The 20,752-nt window shown below is 36.9% G+C and overlaps 1 protein-coding gene across 1 annotated transcript in view; it reads right to left on the bottom strand.

The window, feature by feature from the left end:
* Window positions 1-216: 216 nt before the first annotated feature.
* Window positions 217-20,752, bottom strand: part of Spata6 (spermatogenesis associated 6) — a 99,056-nt gene continuing 78,520 nt past the window's right edge. Inside the window, exons 12-13 of the mRNA XM_051188469.1 lie at window positions 11,143-11,234; window positions 217-841 (exon numbers count right to left, since the gene is read on the bottom strand). Of these exons, the coding sequence (XP_051044426.1) occupies window positions 661-841; window positions 11,143-11,234 (273 nt within the window). The 3' untranslated portion in view covers window positions 217-660. The remainder of the gene's footprint in view (window positions 842-11,142; window positions 11,235-20,752) is intronic.

Here is a 20,752-nt window from a genome sequence, read left to right as displayed (position 1 = left end):
ACACTAAAATATTAGCTACATTTTGAATCATCCATGGTTTCTTCTAGTAAACTAATTTAGCTGTTAGACATTCAGATGACTCGGCTGTCTTCCAGAGAAGGAGTGAATGCATGTGTAAGTTTTACAATGAAAGCTAGTTTTTAAAACCTAAGAAATACAATAGCCAATTCTAAAGACGGGGGGGGGGGGCGAGTAGATAATATTGATTAAAACAGGTTTCAATTTTTGAAATTTATTTCTGCAGAGAACATCTTTTTGCTCATTACTGATAACAGGGTGTTGATGTTAATTAAATTTTACCCAGATAAGATAACCAGCCAAGCAGGTGAAAAGAAAGTTAAAAGGCAATAAAAATGGAAGAACATTCTAGAAAAGAACCTATTCTCCAGTTTGTCAATGATGATAGGAGCACGTGTGGCAAGATAGCCTCGTCACAAATTGGAGTTTGTAACCGTGTTGCAGAGTTTTGACACTGGAAACAGCACATTCTTCTCTAATGTAGGCTAGACTGTGATAATTTACCACTTGAAGGAATACGCTGGGTTCAAGTCTGTTACTCAGTGGACACCTGTTTTAAAGAAAGGCATACAAATACGATCACATCAAACGCTTTCATTGAGAGGTTGACACGGACACTCATACGGTTTATGGTGGATGATCTTAGAAGCTTTCCTGTGTATGAGAAACAGAACTACAGGCCTTTTTGTACAAGTTCCTGTACATCTTGTCCATGCTGTTCTCAAAGACGGGTCGGTGGGATTTCCCTTTACAAGAGGCTGCTCTGTTGGACCAGTATTCACCATCATCCAAATGGAGAGAGCCATGTGGCCGCTGATAGCAGCTGTGAGGAAAGATTGTTTTTGAACAAAGGTTAAAACAACGGTGTAATTAAGTTCGAGGTACTACTGTGAGTTCAAATATTACTGAGTACTTTATGGATATGTGATACTCAGGGCTGTGAGAAATAAAATAAACAAGGCTTTTGCCTTTAAAGACTGACTCTCTACCCTCTCTACCAGGACAGCTAACCTGTTCACGGGAAACCATGAAAAAGAAAAGAAAAGAAAACAAACAAAAAAACTTGTGTTAAGAGTTTCAAAGGATCTTGGAGATTAAAGAGGGATGCAGCAAGGTAAAAATAGCACAAAACCCAGGCATAGTGGCACAGACTTTTAATCCCAGAACTCAAGAGGCAGAGGCAGGCAAATCTCTGTATGTCTGAAGCTAGTTTGGCTAGAAATGTCTTACATAGTGAGACCTTGTAGCAAAAGAAGCACAGACACTGTGGTATTCTCAGTGTATGAAAAGAGCCTCTAAAGCCAGAATTTTTTGTAAGCTCCTAGGTAATTAACTTTTTAGTTTAATCCTCCTTAATTATATTTTATATAATTGTTCAAGAGAATGCATATAAAGTACATGGTGCTGTATTTACACTGGACAAAGAAGTGAATGCCATACATTGCATTACATACTTTATATATGCTTATCAGCAATCTCACAACATTGAGAGGTGGGTAGATGGAGAAATTAATTAAAGCATAGCCTAGTGGTGAATGACTGTAATCTCAGTGACATAAGAGATGGAAAATTGGGACAAGAAGCCCACCCCATTTATAAAAATATGTACTTATATATGTGATAAAATACATAAAATATCATATATGTGCATATATAAATATATGAGTTTGAAAGGAAGTACATTTTATATTAAATGAAATTTTCAGTGCCAGCATCTCCCTACAAGTTATTGGTTACAGAAGCCTCAGAGGCGCCCGGAACAACATAGGTCACTACTCTTGGATGCCCACCATAACAAGATAGTAAGACTCAGGATATAGGGAAACCTCCCTCATCTGACTAGGAAACCCTCTCTCTGAGGGCTCGCTTATGCAGAGCTATGCAGGCTTCTCCGGGAGAAAGGACATAAAAGCGTTGCCCAGCTCTGGATACTGCATGCTGCCATACCATCCTTTATGGAAAGATGTGCCCACTGGTACAATAAGGACATGAAGATTTTGGAGGGAACTACTTGCTTTCTGATTAGATATTATGCTCCCTCCACAGCAAGAATTTCATGTATGGTAATGTAAAACTCACAAAAGTCTACAACCAGGGCCCTAAAAGAAACTTGCTGTTACTGTTTTGCTACATGGTTGTGCTGTCAAACTGCCTTCCAGACATTTATGTTTCTACTCATATATTTCTGAGCTTTGATCAGAGAAGATTTTTGCAGTGGTAGTGGTTAGTGCAGTGAGGGCAGGTCAGAGTACTGAGAATAAGTAACTGTGAGTGCTTATCTGTATCAGCCTTCCCCATCCAAGGCTCAGGGAACACCACGAGTGACAGAGCAGAACGAATATAAGAGTTGGAGGACAGAGAGGAGGCTTGAGAAATGTTGTTTTGGAGACATGATATGGCTTTTGGACACATCACATTACAGGAACCATAGTTACCTAAACAAGACCTGTACAAGACTAAGCCAGTCAAACTTCTAGCACTGATCAGGATGGGGCCTCAATACTCCAGCCTTTGCAGAAGACTTCCTATATAATGACTGAAGGCTGCTGTGTGAGATAGTCACTCTCCTTTGGAGACAGGGGTGTTGCTGTGTTACCCCTGCACCAGTGCATAGTCCCACAGCCATGCACATATGGCCAGCACTAATAGGAACCAGGTGATAGTAACAAAAGAGCATATGGAGTTGGGAGGGAAACGGGATGAGATGTAACAGGGGAAGCTGGAAGGAATTTAACGATGGATATGATTGAAAAGTACATTGTACAAATGCATAACATTTTCAAAGAATATATATGGTATTGTTTTAAATTCAAATTCGCCTTTGCCAAGTCTCATAACTACTCTTTTGACACAATCAGCATGTTTCTCTTAGCTTCACACAAGGAAACAGTCTAGACAGTTTCATATAAGTTTTTTCATAAAATTTTTTCTCCAGATATAACCTCTATTGTCACTTAAACCACTGTTTTTTACCATTTGAGTCATACACAGGGAAATCACAAATACATCAGTGGAAAAAAATTGTATCTCAAACCTGTGTAAATAGATCTGCTAGCCTATGTGCCCACACCCTTCCTCCCTCACACTACTTCAGGAGTTCTGCATGCAGAGTTGAGTTTGCTTGGCTGTTTTCTGGCCGTTTGTCTTCACACAAGCCATGTGATTCTTACTGTTTCACTAATACAGGTCTGTTCCTGCCTTGCTGTGGTCCACACCATCACCTTTGCCATATCATAATTATATCATGGTGAGGTACTAGTGTGGTTCTCTGAAATTTATTTTTACACTAAATACAGTCAAACAAACGTACTCAATTCAAGTTAGTTACATGTTTTGATTTAAATTTCTTGCATTTTGAAAATTTCATATATGAGTACTTTATTTTTATCGTTTACACAGCTTTCTCTTCTTCCTCCAATTCTTAACAGCGATTATTACCCAATGAAAGGCAAGTAGTTAAAAAGCATATTAATTTTTAGCCATGGTATGGGTCCTCTTCAAACTATAAATCAAATATTTAATACTTTTCATAAAATACTCTGTCTTCACTATTGGATTTACTACTGCTTTGGTTCAAAACAGTTTTAAATATTACCTCTCTGACTTCCAGAGAATAGATAAACATTAAAAGCCTTTTAGGATTAACTGTGAGCTTTACAAGACTCTGTATAACAGAATGAACATACCTTTCTATCTGACCACATGGAATAAAGCTGGATGTCAACAGCGATAAAAACCACAAGAACACAAACTTAGGGGAACTAAACAACATACTATTGAATGGCAGCTGAGTTAAGGAAGAAATCAAGAAGAAAATTTAAAAATTCTTAGAATTGAATGAAAATGAAAACACAACACACCCAAACCCATGGGACATAATGAAGGTGGTTCTAAGAGAAGTTTATAGCACTAAATACCTACATCAAAAAAAGAAAAAACAATCAAGAGATCTGAAGTTGGAAAAACTTGATATACTTAAAGGCCTTGAGGGAAGGATGAACAATAGCCAGAAACAGATAGGAAGACCTAATCAAAATCAGAGAGGATATTGTGAAACAGAAACAAACAAAAATATACAATCAATGAAGTAATGAGTTCTTTAACATACCTTTAGCCAAATTAACCACGAGTCTAAAAGAAATGGATAAATTTCTAGATGCATATGGCTTACTGCCATTAAATCAAGATAGGTAAATGAGTCAAATGGACTTTAACAACCAGTGAAATAGAAGTGGTGATTAAACATATTATAACTAAGAACTCGGGGCCAAATGAATTCAGCACAGACTTTTACCAGACTGTCACAGAAGAACTACTATAAGTACAACTCATATACCTTGATACCAAAACCAGACAGAGAAAATAAAAACAAGATGTGGATGTCCTGTTCATTATAGTGCTTGAAATATTGACTAGAGCAATAAGACAATGGGAACAAAGGGGATACAAATAGAAAATAAGGAAATCAAAGTGTCCCAATTTGCAAATAATATAATTTTATACATAAATGACCACCAAACATCTTCTACAGCTGATAAACACATTCAACAAAGTAGTAGGATACAGAATCAGCCTACAAAACCCAATAGGCTTTCCTATATACCAAGAACAAACACACTGAGAAATAAATGAGGTAAAAAATAATATGTTCCCAATAGCTTCAAAATAAAATAACTTGGAATAAATCTAATCAAGGAAGTAAAATACTTGTACAATGAGAATTTTAAGACACCAAAGAAACTGAAGATAAAAGGGACTCCTATGTTTGTGATAAATAAGATTAATGTTGTGAAAATGGCCATCCTACCAAAAGCAATGTATAAATTCAATGCAGTCCCCATCAAAGTTCCAATTCAATTCCTCACAGGAAAAAATATCAAAATTCATATGGAAATCCAAAAGACCCAGGTTTACCAAAATAATCCTGAACAATAAAAACATTGCTGGAGGCATTGCCATACTAATAATAACAAAAACATAGTGCTGACATAAAGAGACACACTGATTAATGCACTAGAACTGAGGACCCAAATACATAGCCACACTTCTAGACTCAACCTAATTTTGACAAAGAGATTAAAAAATACACTTTGTTGAGAAGACAACTTCTTCAGCAAATAGTCTCAGTCAAGCTGGATAGCTGACTGTAAAAGAATGAAACTACATCCTCATCTCCCACTCTGCCTAAAGCAACTCCAAATGGATCAAGAACATGAACATGATACATAATACTTTGAAACAGAAAGTAAGGAAAGCTCTTGAACTTCCAGGCACAGGCAGTAAGGTCACTAAGTAATAAACAGGATGTCATGCAACCAACAAGAAAAATTACATACATTAAAGGACACGACCATTCCAGTGATGGTAAAATATAGAGTTAAAAGAGAATCTTCACCAGCTATACATCTGACAGTGTTAGTGTATAGAAAAAGAACAAAAATGTACAAGTAAACAAAACAAAACAAAAAGTTAAAACCCTAGCATGGAATTAAACAGGAGGGTCTCGAAATAAAAATGGCTAAGAAACATTTGTTTGCTTGTTTTAATATTCAACATCTTAACCCTTGGGGAATGCAAATTAAAACTACTTTGAGACTTTATCTTACCCCAGTCAGTATGGATAAGACTTTTTAAAAAGGCAACCAATGCTGATGTAGATATTGAGACAGGAAACACTTATTCACTGCTGGTGAGCATACAAACTGGTACAGCCACCAAGGAATTCGGTGTGCAATTTCCTCAGATAGACAGAAATACATCCAGTGTCTGATTCAGTTATGTGACTCCTGAACAAATTCTCAAAAGACATTGTCTTACAGGAATAGTCCTTGTCTATATTCACTGCTGTCCTATTTACACAATAGCAATAACTTAGAAACAGCCTTGAGAACTATCAACTAATGATGGATAATTAAAATGCCATCATATACACAATGCAATGTTAAGCTGCAAAAGAAAAAGAAATTATTAAATTGACAGGTAAGTGGATGGAACTAGAAATAATCATTCTGAGTAAAGTAACCCTGACCCAGTAAGACAAGCGTTATCTCTTATGCATAGGTGTTAGTTTTGAATCTTCAGATATATCTGTTTAAATTAGAGTAACCATATATGTCAGGAAACTAGTAATGGGCCATGGGGGTGGGATTCTAGGGAATTGAGCTAGAACACATGGTATGAAAAGTGAAAGCTAAATAATGGTATGGAAAGAGTTAAATGAGGTAGGGTGGGGCCTTTGAAAATGATATACTGAGACCTATTACCATAGATGCTTATTAGGAATTTGATGTAGTGACTCTATAACAGGGGTGGGAGAATGCCTTTCTCAGACACCCAGGCTATAGATACAAAAGCCCAGTGCCAGGTATGGATTACCTCATTTTGAGTTTGTTCAGAACCACCTTCCCTGGCAATTTTCCTCAAAACATTGCAGGGTATTGCTACTGCCCTTAGATCTTTCTAAAATTTAATGGTAAGACCAATTGCTGCAGACTACACATACCTGAGTCACAGGACATGGAGAAAGCAAGCTGGGCCTGACTGGAAAATGTCATCCTTACTAGCTTCCATATTGCTGGATGCTCTGTGCACACTTCTTGGTATAAGAACAGCAACCAACAGTCTTACTCAGCTATAAGCTACAATCAGAACTGTCCTGACAAGATATAACCACTCATGTAATAGTGGCACAGATGAATATTATGGAAGAAAACAACCACTTTCTGATTGGACTTAAAACCCTCCCAAGTTTAAACGTCTACCTGCTACTATTGATTGGGGCCATGATATATGGTTAAATAGTCATATTTCCTAGGAGAGAACTTAATGATATTATTCTGCTGAATAGACATAATAATAAACTTTCTTTAAGTTTCTATCTTCATACAAAGTAGATTAGTACATTTTCAATCCCTCTCAGAGAAACTTCTTTTTGCAGTAGATGGAGACTAATACAAAGATGTGCAACTGGTTAACATGCAGAAAATAAGAGCCTGTGAGTGCTTAGCTGTAAATGGGACATCTATCTCACATTTCTTCCTCAGGCTTCATTGTAGAAGAAGCAGGTTATAAGAACCAGAGGCAGTAGGTAAACATCTACAATGAAAACAGAATTTGCCAGGGCTATCACACACAAGAATCCACAGCAGCTATAATTGTCTGCATGAGTGTCCTGCAAGATCAGGAAAGGCAAAATTCCAGCAGTTCAGATGAAGATAGGATTAGTGGTACTTTATACATAGCTGATGCCTTAGTTCTCACAGACAGGTTTCAGATAAAACAAACACAGTTATATAAACACATATGTTATAGTACACACATTTACATAAAACTGAGCTTTGAAGATGGATAAATTAAGCCAACAATAGTAATTTTAAGAATCATATGGTTTGAATGAGAGATGTCTGCCAGAATATCCAGCACTGAACACTTGGTCCCCAGCTGGTGGTGCTGTTTGCAGATTTAGATGTTGCAAGCTGACTGGAGGAAGGATGTTACTGAAGGTGAGCTTTAAGAGTGCAGTCTGGCTATTTCAAGTCTGCTCAAGCCACTTCATGGTTGAGTTTGAGGACGTCATTACTCGCTTCCTGCTCCAGCTCCCATGCATGCCTATTGCTGCCATGCTTTCCCACCATGATGACTTATCCCTAAGGAACCATAATCCCAGATAAATTCTTTCTTCTATAAGTTTCCATGATTGTGTTGTTTTATCATAGGAACAAAAAAGTAATACATAAATAAAAAAGTATAATGTATTACTTATGCTTAAAAAAACAGAATTGAGAAAGATTTTAAGATGCTGGTATGTTTATCACTTTCACAGTGTAATATTTGTGTCTGTTTGATTATAGGTACTTTAGATTGTAAAACATTAACTTCTTGTCATTAAACCCAATAATGGTTTCTATCAGTCAAAAGCTTCAATGAATAAAACATGAAAAGTTTTGAGCATATGGTATAGGCTCTAGAGGGTGAGTGGGTGGATGGATGGATAGATGGATGGATGGATGGATGGATGGATGGATGGATGGATGGAGAAAATATGGTCTTGGGCTTTAGAACAAGGAGGGGTTACATTATGGTTTGATAACATTAAAGATACTATACAAAGGCGTGTTTGGGACATTTGTTTATGTTGTTGCTCAGAGACTGCCAATGGCTTTGGGCCTTGGTTTGGAGGGCAGCATCCACATGCAGCTTGTGGACCAATGAGTTTTCTGGCTGACTCAGAGGAAATAAGAGGATGTTCAAGAGGAATAATGAGGGACCAAAGCAGAAGTGCCTGTCTTTCAAGTGGGGAAGCATGGAGAGTAGAAGTTGCTAATCGTTTTCTTTGTTGCTCTGTGGATATATCAGGTTTTATCCCAGTGACTCCATGCCTTTTTTGTTTTTTGTTTTTGTTTGTTTTTTAATTAATAAAGCAACAAAAGAAGCCACTTTAAAAGGTGAGTCTTACAAATCATTATATTTACTAATAAGATTTAGAAATGCTTCTCACACTTCAATATGCACCAGAGTCATTACTGTAATTCTGGTTGCTGGGCCACTCCCCAACTTCCCAATAAAATATACCTCAGGTGGGGTCTTGAGACTTTGGATCTCAGAAGATGTTAATGCTACTAATACAAACCACACTTTGGGTGGTACTCAAAGACATAGTTCTCTTACAGTCAATACATAGAGGGAAAAGATGCTGTGTTGCCATCCTTCTTTCAAGCATTAGCAAAATATCTGTGCATATGAGTGTACTGAAGGCTACTTACTTATTGAAAGGCACTTATTTTTCTTCCCTGAGGAAAGATTCAGAGAATGATTTTCAACAAGAAAAGCTTTCATCACTTGCTATGAGAAGATGCTTGCCTCTCGGTTCCAATTAACAGGAAGCATGTGAATTGGAGATAAAACTAGAACACCCTAATCACTTGAGGAGAAGCTTCCAGGGCAAAATATTCAAAACCATCCTGTTCTTGATTCTGAAGACATGCCTATCCCATCCTATTGGTTCAAATATGTACATAAATGGTGAGTATTGTAAAGAGACATCAAAAATGAACACAGAACTTTTTTAGTAGCTGCACAATTCTCTTATTTAAATCTTCTGAGTCAGTGTTGCTCTCATACTCCCTGTATTTGAACCATTCAGGGCATTCTGGGGTTTTATCTCCATGTACAAAGCACAACCTTTGGAATTATCAAGTGGAAATCTATACTTCTAAGAAACAATACAGGCAATTATTATTTATACACAATACAGGCAATTATTATTTATACACAACCACAATAATAATAAATTATTATTTATACACAGAGTCAAACCTACTTCTTATTCCTTGCCCAAGCAAGAATGATATTGATTTACCCTCCCCCAAAACTAAAGTGGTAATTTATAAAAACAATTGCACTAGGGTTTCTATTGTTGTGATAATGACCATGACCAAAACATCTTGGAGAATAAAGGGTTTATTTCAATTTACACTTCCAGTAACAGTCCATCAGTGAGAGAAGTCATGGCAGGAACTCAAACAGGGCAGGAGCTGAAGCTGCTTACTGGCTTGCTCTCTATGTCTTTCTCAGACTGTTTTCTCATACACACCAGGACCATCAGCCCAGGAGTATCACCACTCACAAAGGCTATGCTTGATATTCCCACATTAATCACTAATTAAGAAAACATCTCACAGTCTTGCCTACAGGCTAATCCTATGGAGAAATTTCTCAATTGAGGTTCCCTCCTCTTAGGTGACTCTAGTGTGTATCAAGGTAACCAAACATTAGTTGGTATAGCAATCTAGGGAAGAGACTTAAGAAAGAACAACAAAGAAGAGAGAAAAAAAACTTTGCACGAATTGTGTGCTCTCTGAGCCCTTTTTTTTCCTTTGTCCACTGTTTCTCTTTCAAATCCACCTGCAACAGTCAACCCACTTTCATAAGAGGCCCAGGCTACCTCTTGACTGGGAGGCAATGACTTTGGGAAAGGAGACACATGCTACGCCCTCACATGTGCATAGAGTTTCCAGTCAAGGTTACTATTTTAGTGCAAACTCTGGCTAGAAAAAAAAAATTCTACTTCATGGAGCATCTATATATGTAAGGAATTTCATGATTAAAAAAGAAAACTCATGTAATATTCCATAGTATAGCAGCATGGCTGATTCATAGTCTTTAGTCCTGCAGCTCATGGACATTGGCACAGAACTTTCAAACTAAAATCTGCAAGTATAATTTTTCAAAAATATTTTTTATTACTTACTATCCCTGAAAATTTAGAAGAACAGATTTTTTTTCTTATTTATTTTGAAAAGAATTACTTATCCAATTATGGAAACTATTTTTAGCTTAGGACGAAAGTATCATGAAAAGTATGGATTTGCTGGGCAATCAAATAAAATCCTAAACAGGAGGAAATGCATTAGTGTGAGTTGGCTGTGTGTGTGTGTGTGTGCATGTGCACGTGCGTGCGTGTGTGTGTGTGTGTGTGTGTGTGTGTGTGTGTGTGTAAATGAGTGAGCATGTGTGTATAGAGGCAGAATTCAATGTCTGGTGTCTTTCTCAATTATTCTACACCTTAATTTTTGAGACAGGATCTCCTACTGACTCTGGCGTTCACCAATTCAGCCACACTCTGTGCTCAATAAGCCCCAGGGATCTTCTCTCTGCTTCCACAGTGCTGGGCTAACAAACACAAATGCATAGTTGCTTCTGTTTTCCACCTCCACTATGGGTTCTGGGGCTTGGAAACTCAGAACCTCTTGCTTGCTCCACAAACACTTTAATGAGTCATCCCTTTACCTCTTTGGTGTGTGTGTGTGTGTGTGTGTGTGTGTGTGTGTTTAATCAAAATGTTTTAGTAACAAATATCAGGAGATGACTCAGTGGTTAAGAGTGTTAAGAGTGCCTACTGTTTTTGCAGAGGACACAAATTCAATTCCAAGCATCAACATTGGGTGGCTCACAGGTATTGTAAGGCCAGTTCCAGGGATCCCATATCTCCAAGCTCCACAGGCATCTGCACTCATACACATATCCACATACAGACATAATATGGTTAGTATCTAGAAAAAAAAGAATGGGTCGTTTTTATGCTAGCTATGAGAAAGATCTCTGCACACAGAAGCTAGTCCATACCTATATTCAGGGTCACTGTCGTAGGCAGAGTCTCTAAATAAAAGACCTCTTTTCAGTTCCAGTTCGTCCTCTTTCTCTGTGTCTCTCTCATCCTGAAAAATTAAAAGAATTCCATTAATCAGTTTTCTCATTGCTTCCAATACAGTGGTTATGATCCTGTGTGAAATGTGCCTTTCCATCCTCACTCTAAGAGACTGAACCAAGAATCAAGGGTTTAGACATCTGAGGACAGGACAAATTGTTGAGAATGAATTATCTCTCAATGGCATTTTAAAATTATTTCTCTTATTTTAGGATTATAACATAGCATTTCCATGTCTCCCCTCAAATCCTTCCACATATTTCACTTTGCTCTTTCAAAATTATGCCCTTTTTCCATTAATTATTGCTTTATGCATATATGCATACATAAATATATTCCTAAATATAACCTGCTGCAATCTGTATAATATTACTTGTATGCATGTTTTCAAAAGAGCACATTATTTTTATTATAATTTGGTTAGTATTGGTTAGTAAAGAGTAGGCATTAAGTAAATATTTTATAAGCAAGGAATAAATGGTAATGGATGTATCAAAATATGTAAATTAATAAATACATATATATTTTTATGAGCTCCAAATAGATTATTCTTTCCTTCTGAGACATACGTGCTAATGCTTGAGAAAATTGCACAGATGCAAGCATGCACCCGTGACTTTCAAAGGAAATGATTTACCAATAATGATAAGCCAAAATATTAGTACACAAAAGAAAAAACTGAGTGTGAGTTAATTGGTATAAATATGCATAGTCAAAATTCCCACCCTTAACTTCTAATAGATATTCACAAGAGCATTGGAAACAAGGTCATCTAAGCTAGTGTTCCAAGCTGCATTGTCATGTGTTTCTGTAATTTCATATTAAGTATTGTTCTAAACTTAGTAATCACTACAAGTAAAGAGTGTAGGTAATGAAAGCACATAGGAATAGCATTGATAGAAGAGCCCATCCTCTTCAGGTAAGACAACACATTTACACAGGTTGTAAAGAAAACATGCTTTTTAAATTTGCTAATGACATGAAACTGCAAAGGACACATCCCTTGTTGCTCAAATGCCAGTGAATCATAATCAAGTTAAAATATTTTTGTCAGCTATTAAAATAATTTTTGTTTAGGTAGTACCAAAATGATAAATACTTAATCATTTATTTTCATACTTTCCATCGGGTCTTTTCCTTGACTGGCATAGAGCCACGTGAGAAAGACTGACAAGTGATGAAATGAGTGGAAGAGGAGTAAGAACACATTGCTAGCACACTTATCTAGAAGACTACCCATCTGGATCAAGGATGGCTTGATGGGAATTCTGACCCAAGAAACAAAACAGACTGCAGTAGCACATAGTTCTCTTCTGATGTCTGTACTACAAATAGGACTACTAATCTCATGTTTATACACACAGCCAGCTGGATCTGAATACAAAGAGTGCTCAGAAAGACCATTCACAGACAGAGTAGTTATGACTGAGATGGGGGGAGGGACACAAGCATAGAAGAATTTCTTAGAATATACCAAGACCCTTTGTCGGACCACTAATCTACAGAAATATAAGATGATCAATTTGAGCCAATAAATTTAGGTTGATATGTGGTAGAAATAGAAAGCAAACACAAAGGGACAAAAGAAGTCCTTCATAAAAACATACAGAAATTGCTTTGGGGTTGGATGGGATAATTTATAGTAAATATCTACTTCTGCTGCAAATTAGAAAAGCTGAAAAAATAAATACTTTTTAGGATATTAGGAGCAAACCTAATGAAAACTGCAGATGTTCAGCTATCAGAAAGCAATACTTTCAAAAGTGGACTTACAGTGTATACCTCTATTTTTCATTAAGCATATGAAAATTTGGGCATGAACTAGAGGCTGAGGACCACAGCTAATGTTGGAAGAAAGGTCAGTGGTAGGCACAAAGAAACCACAAAGGCCTTTCATGATTATACAAGAACAGAAGACAAAATTTAAATTCTTTAACATCTTATAAATCCATCCAGTTTCCAAAGCATGGCATGGATTGACCCAAAACTTCTTGGGACATTAGGGAATAAATCTTAGCCAAAACATCTGGAATGCAGAGTGCAGTCTCCTACAGTCTACCAGGGTTTAGAGATAGGGATCATCTCCAAGGTCGAGAGGCACAGCAGCTACAAGAGACAAATCCCTCAAAGTACAGTTGACAAACAATTCAGTGTCCCCACTGAAAGTGTTTATAAACTGCAAACACTGATAAGCCAGGATAAAAATCCAGCCCTGGCCATGGAAACAAAGACTAATTTCTACATATGGGGGAAATAAGCAGAATGTTTTATGACTCTCAAAAGCAAAGGGAATTAAAATTGGAGCCTTTTTGTATGTCCTCAGACATACAAAAAAAAAATGTGCTGGGCAGGCTGGTGACAAATAAGCTAACCCCAAAATGTCTGAATATCAGAGACAACATGCCCTATAATCATGGTACCTAAAGGAAACATTCGCCAGAAAGATTGATAGGAAGCAGATAAGCGCTGAAACCCTGAAAATGATGGTGAACTGACAACTATTTGCAAGAAGCATACAGCCAAGGATACCTGACATCTGAGAGTAGCCAAAAAGGCCTCAGTCAGAGAAGCTGCCTAATAAAGGCAAAAATTATTAAACTAGCCATGCAAAAGGTGTCACAACAAACAGAGACAGAGGGGACTCAAATATAGTCTTGTGTCACTTAACATGACCTTGAGAAATGCATCATTAGTTTAGTGTGTACACTTACATTAAAATAGTTGTGACATTACCAAGTGATATACTCTCTGTGGCCCACCTTCACATATGCAGGGTAACACTGACTGAAACAATGTGGAAATGTAAAGAACCAAGACTTCTGTTCTGTCATGTCAATTTCTCTCAAAGGGCCAATGTCAATTCACTATATCTGACAAACAGGAAAGAAATGCCTACAGTCTACTGGTAAAGGCCTAAAGGTTGTATTGAAGTGGGAACTAGTGCCACAGTTGATCAGGATTCTTGAGAGAAGACAAACTTGGATTTATCAAAACTCAGTGTTACCTGAAATCAGGCATCTCCCTTTTGGATCAGAATTATTAACCCTTAATGTTACCTGCCTGGGAATGGAAAACAAAACCCTTTCTACATGTAGAAAGCCAAAAGCATTTAAATATATAAAGCATTTAATCTAAAAATAATCAATGCTCCTAGAGCCAGAACACCATCACCACTAAGAAAAAGTGAAAAAGACAAGATCCAAATACAATATGATCAAGAAAATTGATGGAAAGTTGGACAACTGGATACACATTTAAAGAATTTCAGACGTGAGTCCATGAAGATGCATTAAAGATTTAAAACTGAAAATATAGTCACCAAAGTAAGCAACTTGAGAGGTGGTGAAACAGCACATTACAATTAGCAATGACCAAAATTAATTTTCAAAATAAATAGCCATAATAAACACAAGTAGAATGATAAATATAAACAATCCAGGGCAGGGGAGATGCACCAGCAGTTAAGAGCACTGGCTGATCTTCCAAAGGACCCAGGTTTAGTTCTCAGAACCCACATAGTGTCACACAAATGTCTGAAACTCTAGTTCCTGGGGGTCTGATATCCCATCCTGGCCTCAGCAGGTACCAGCACACAATGGTACACAGACAGACTTGTAGGCCAAACACTCATATATAGAAAATAATAAGACAATATCAAAACTTTAGAAAAATGTTTTCAAGATTCTTTTGAAGCAGAACAAAAAAGATCTAAAAGTATAGCTCAATATTTAATCAGTAAAAATGAAGGAATTCTTCTAAGGCATGCTTGAAGAGACAGTGGCCTAGAACTCCTAATAAGTCCTGAGTAGCACGCTAAGCTGGCTCAACACCTAATCTCACATCTTTTAAAACATGGATAAGAAAACCTAAGGAGCTCAGATCAAATCACATTGTAAATCAAAATACATTGTAAATTAAGTATCTCTAATCCAAATTCAAAATGTTTCAATATTCAAATTATTTGAGTGTCAACAAAGACATCAAAAATGGAAAATTCCACACTGACCTCATAAAACGGATCAAATCAAAATAGGGGTCAAGATTTTAAAAGTACTTAAATTCTTTTACATAATAATCTTTAGGTAGGAGGTATAGTAAGCATACATGAAATATAAATGAAAGTCATGTTATGTGCATCTCATCCCCAAGATCCCTCCCATCCCCTCTTCTCTACTCCTGTTTTCTCATTTCTTCTCTCCCTATCTCCATCTATAAATATATATGTACATATATCTTTATACATATGAATGCACATATAATATTGTATACATCACATGAATACCCAAATTGCTTCTTATCCATCAAGTCCTTCTTAGTTATATTTCAAATTAGTGTGTTCATCAAAGGACATACACAACATTGTGTACAGTAGTACATTGCATTAGCCTGTGACTGTGGTATTTTTTGTGAAAGGTCAATTCTCCATCCTGCTATTGTGCCCAGACATAACATGTAAAGGAATGAATAAATCTAGATTCCAAGAATTTTGCTTGTGCAGTATAATTTGCTGAATCTACACAGGAAAGGGGTGAAGATATATATGCATGTTACACACACAATGATCCTCTAAAGAAACTAGACATGAAACCATATCATATGATTTTGAATGTTTAAAACTACATCAAACTAATCTACATATTATCATATATTAGAATACTGTGGCATCTAGTAGAAAGAAGGTCCCTAAGGCATTATCTGAAGATAACATAACTGAGGGTAACAATAACGTGTGCAACTGACCTGGATGCTGTTTTACACATGTACACTTTGCTAAAGTTCATTCTATTGTATAATGAAGTAAAATATATGAGAGAAAAAATGTAAAAAGCACCCAAATAGCGGTACCAAAAATCCACCAAAAACATGTACAATGAAATGAAGTGACAAGAAAGACATCCTGTTATTGTGGCACCTAATTAACAAAGGAGGCTGGTGTACCACTTGTGTAGGAGCATGCAGGGGAAAACCATGGGACATCCACCTGATAACTTCAAAAGTTTCAGAAGCTTTGTGCATCTTCTTAAGGACAGCTAATGAAAGCAGATGTTTTCAACTCCTCCAGTGGTGAAGACAAATAATTTACAAGAAATTCCACAGAGCCACCTGGGATCTATTAACTCTCAAAACTACCAGCCTTTCTCCATAAACCACACAGTAAAATAACACCTGGGGACAGAATCCAAAGTAAACAGAGAAATAGAAAAGAAAAATTCTATGCAAATAGGAAGAGAAAGAAAGCCTAGAGATTCCAGAAACAATGCTGTGCATTTTGGGAGGAAAAAAATTATTAAAACAAAACACACATTTTCAAAGTATATACTTTACAAAGTATACAGAATTATATTTTATTTCTAAAAGTTCAGGAAAGTATTGGTAAAAATGTAAGTGGTAGGCTGCTTGCCTTGCACTTGTGAGGTGCAAAACATCTAAGAAAAAATAATTTCATGAAGAAAGATCATGAGTTGGTTAGAGAGGAAAAGGCACAAAACAAAAAGACAACATCCTTCCAGTCCTGGGGTCTGCACTGCAACTGAGGCAGCATCTTCACTAAAGGCCTCCTGGGCTCTAGCAGGGACACTGACCCTGCCAGTGGAGTCAAGCCTTAGCTGCTCTCCAGGACCTTCCATGCCTTCAAAAGCTGCAGCAGATGGGAGACTCTAGTTCAGCTGTCAGCTTGATACACAGCCTTGATCCCCTCAGGACCACAGGTTCTGTGTGCTGACTCTGGAGAGAAACTTCCTAGATGATTTCAGTTTTTAAAATTTTAGCTGATTATATTTATATAATTTATAATTATGTAATTATATAATTATATTTTAGCTCCAACTAAATAGCATCACTTGTCCCATTAAAACAAGGATTTTTAGTTCCTCATATTCTTAAGCAAAATTATCACATGAATAGCCCAATATATTCCCCCTGAAAGATCACAAGCCAGGCCTCCATTTCTTTCATCATTGTCTTCAAAGTTACCACAACTCCTTAAGTTTGTACCATTCAATCGCTTTTAAAGCCCAACTTATCCAAACACTCTACCTTCCTGCCACAAAAAAAAAAAAAAAAAGAAAAAAAAAAAAAAAAAGCCAAGGCAAAAGTATCACATGATCACATCCATTATAGCAAAATCCCATTCTCTGGTACCAATTTGTGTCCCAGTTTGCTTCTTCTCTTTTGCTGTGATAAAACACTGTCAGAAAACAACTTGGGAAGGAAAGAGTTTATTTGATGTACAGGTTAATTAATGTCCATCATTGAAGGAAATCAAAGCAGGAACTCTCAGACCCAAGAAAATGCCCTCACAGACATGTCCAGGCCAATCTGATGGAGGCTGTTACACAGAGTAACCTGTCTCAAAATACAAACAACAAAAAATAATCTCTACATCTCTAATTGTATAAAGAGCTTGGGATTCTAACATATTTTGAAGTAACCTAAAGGTAAAGAAAAAAAGTTTCAATAGAAGTTTTAAAAGTTTGCTGAACCAAATGATAGCAAAAACTTAAAGGAACAAGATAATGTGGCACTTAAAGAAAAAATCTACAACTAACAACAGATAGATGATAGATGATTGATGAATAGATAGATAGATAGATAGAAGGACAGAGAGAATAAATGCTATAAACAGCCACCCAAACAATTCGAGATGGAGAAAATATTACATAGGAAAAATACTTTAGAAGTTAAACAAAATACATAATTTATAAGAAATATATACACAGTTAACAAAACCATAATTATTCCTGAGAAAAAAAATAAGTCTCACAAGTACCTAAAGAAATTAACTCTTTGATTGCTTACCAAAAAATAAGTAGGACAATGGGATGGCTCAGTAAGAAATGGTACCTACCTTCAAGCCTGAAAGCATGGACTGATCCCTGGAACCTATATCATCATCTTAATCCCACTTCTATTCACCATAGGCAAGCGATCTTTATCCAAAGTCAAACTATTTTTCAGAATCATTAAATATATTTTACATATTTTTAGTGAACAATCATGGTCTTTCAGGACAAGAGCAGCCAGTCATTAACCATTTACAAGAACATTCACTGTCCCTTCTTATAGTGACTACCAACGTCAGAAAGCAGCTATCATCCAATAAAGTCTTCATGGGATTCTGTGAACAGGGACAATTTAGAGAAAGAGATAAATTTCACATTTGACACACTGTTTAATATCTTTTCAAAAGCAGAACCTGACTTTCAGGAAATGACAAATGGCAGTATGATTGACCCATCTGAAGGTCCACATATTTTTAAAAAAGACCACTGCTTTTCTGAGAAATGCCATGTGTGATGCCACTGAAGAGTCCAGAGTGCTTTGGGGGGTCAGTCCCAACAGTGTCATGGTTTTAAAAGACTTAAATCTATGGTGATGATGGAAGAGGAGAAAATAATAAAAACCAATGTGGGTCTTCCTACACGACAAAGATGTAACTAATTGCCAAGTGTGTCACTGTGGAATCCCTTCTGGGAGTCTTTAAAAACAGCCTGGGAAAGATATTTTCCCCAGATCAGGCAGATTCAGGAGACATTCCCTTAGTGACACATATGCCATCCTCCCAAACAATTAAGTGTTCTCTCTGAGTTAAAAGAACACTAAGACCCCAAATTATGCATCTTTATAAAACTTGATAAAATAGTATTTTAATTTGTACTGTGCATGAGGTTAGCTATGAAATCTGTGACCTCTCTTTGTCGTCTGCAGTGCCCCAGCTGTCTGTGCCTGCTCTGTTTGGGCATCTCTGTGCTCTGTGGGGATATTTTCTTTTCTCCCTTCGGGAATCTTTCCATCCTTCTTTGCAGGGGCCTTTTTAGTCTTCAGCTCCACTTTGAAGGCTCAGGTTTAGCAGACAATGTTACAGATCTTCTGGTTGTTTACATTTTATATTGGTGCTCTCCCTTTTCAGTGTTTTTGAGATTTATTTTATCATATTGTATATTTTGCCTACATGTATGTATGTATGTATGCTATGTGTGTACCTGGTGCCTGGTACCCTTAGAGGTCAAAGGAAGGGGTTAGATTCCCCTGGAACAGAGTTATGAATGTTTGTGAACCATGATGTGGATGCTACAAACTGAACCCAGGTCATCTTCAAAGAGCAACAGCAAGAAGCATTCCTTGCCATCATCATCAAGCTAACTCTCCAACCCTGTGTTTATCTCTTTTAGAATCTATTTCAGGCTTCCTGTGTGTATGGAGGGGAGGGAACACAGGTGCCAAATGTGAGGATGTAGAAGCAATGGCAGGATTTGGTCCATCTGGGGAGCACCCACTGCTCTACACTGCTTGGGCACCAGAGGATCTGAGTTTACTTAGCACTAGAAGCCTCAAACCAGTTAGGGAATGCAAGATTACAAAGAAAAAGATTTACTAAATACTTATTACATACATGGCTGTCCTTCTAAACATGCTATTTATACTAAATGCACAAAAACCTGTAACACCTATGAAGAAATTATAGAAACATATTTGACAAAAGTCTGGTTCCAAAGCCAGCATAAAATATCAATTTAGTGCCTGGCAATTCAATAAACTTCAACTAAATGCACATTTCAATTTCAAACTATCAAACCTAAACTAAAATATTTCCTAGCAAATCACTCATCCTTTCTGGTTGATTCATCCATTACACTGCTTTAGGAAGTCTCATCCAAAACTCTTAATTCCTCCCCTAAGCCAGCTTCCAACTCACTGTCACCAAGTTAATTTCCTTACCAAAAAAAAAAAAATGGGGGGAGAGGACATGCTGATAGGAGTAGGTCAGCAGCCATGTCTGCTGTATTCACACTCACTTATGTTTAAGAATTTATACACCTATGACTCTTAAGGGAAGATTTTTTTACATGCTTAAGCTTGAGTACATCTCTGGGTTTATGAATATACATAGTATTTATCACCATAAGATGGAGTGATTTTGGTCAAGGATGCCATCTGAATTCAAGTCCTGATTAAAAGCATCTACAGTGGTTGTATAACCTTGAACATGTCACTTAACCTTCCTAAGTATCAGCCTCCTTATCCTTGAAATACTACATATGACCTAATACTTAATTTCCAAGATTATTGAAAGGAAAAATAGACTAATGTGGGCACAGGGCCTAGTCTCTAATAAACATTACTATTCCTATATACCAATTTCAGGTTTTTTCTCTGGGAGAACAATAATCCATGCTTATGCTTTTTATCCATACACTTAATTGCATGCTGTAGCACACTGTTTTCTTTCTTACTGTTCCATGTTCATTCAGTGGTTTATTAAAACACTGTGTGCTCCTTATGGGGAGAAAATTAGATTTCATGAGAAGAGCCTCTAAGCTTTGCACAGTGCTGTGCAGAGCACAAGTCTACTTGGGGGTGCCGGAGGGTGCTAAATGAATGCATGCAGGCAGGAAATGTTGGCTAATTATAAGTTTGTGCTCCATTTGCTGCTGGACTATATTGAAATTAGTGCCTTGCATAAGCCAGCATGAGCAGCATTATTTTACACCCCAGTAAGCCAAGCTCGGGGCAAATAAAAAATTAATT

Source organism: Phodopus roborovskii, unplaced genomic scaffold (genome assembly GCF_943737965.1).
Source record: "Phodopus roborovskii unplaced genomic scaffold, PHOROB, whole genome shotgun sequence".
Lineage (NCBI taxonomy): Eukaryota > Metazoa > Chordata > Mammalia > Rodentia > Cricetidae > Phodopus > Phodopus roborovskii.
The sequence above is the reverse complement of the archived record's forward strand: the minus strand, read 5'-3'. Positions and strand labels throughout refer to the sequence as shown.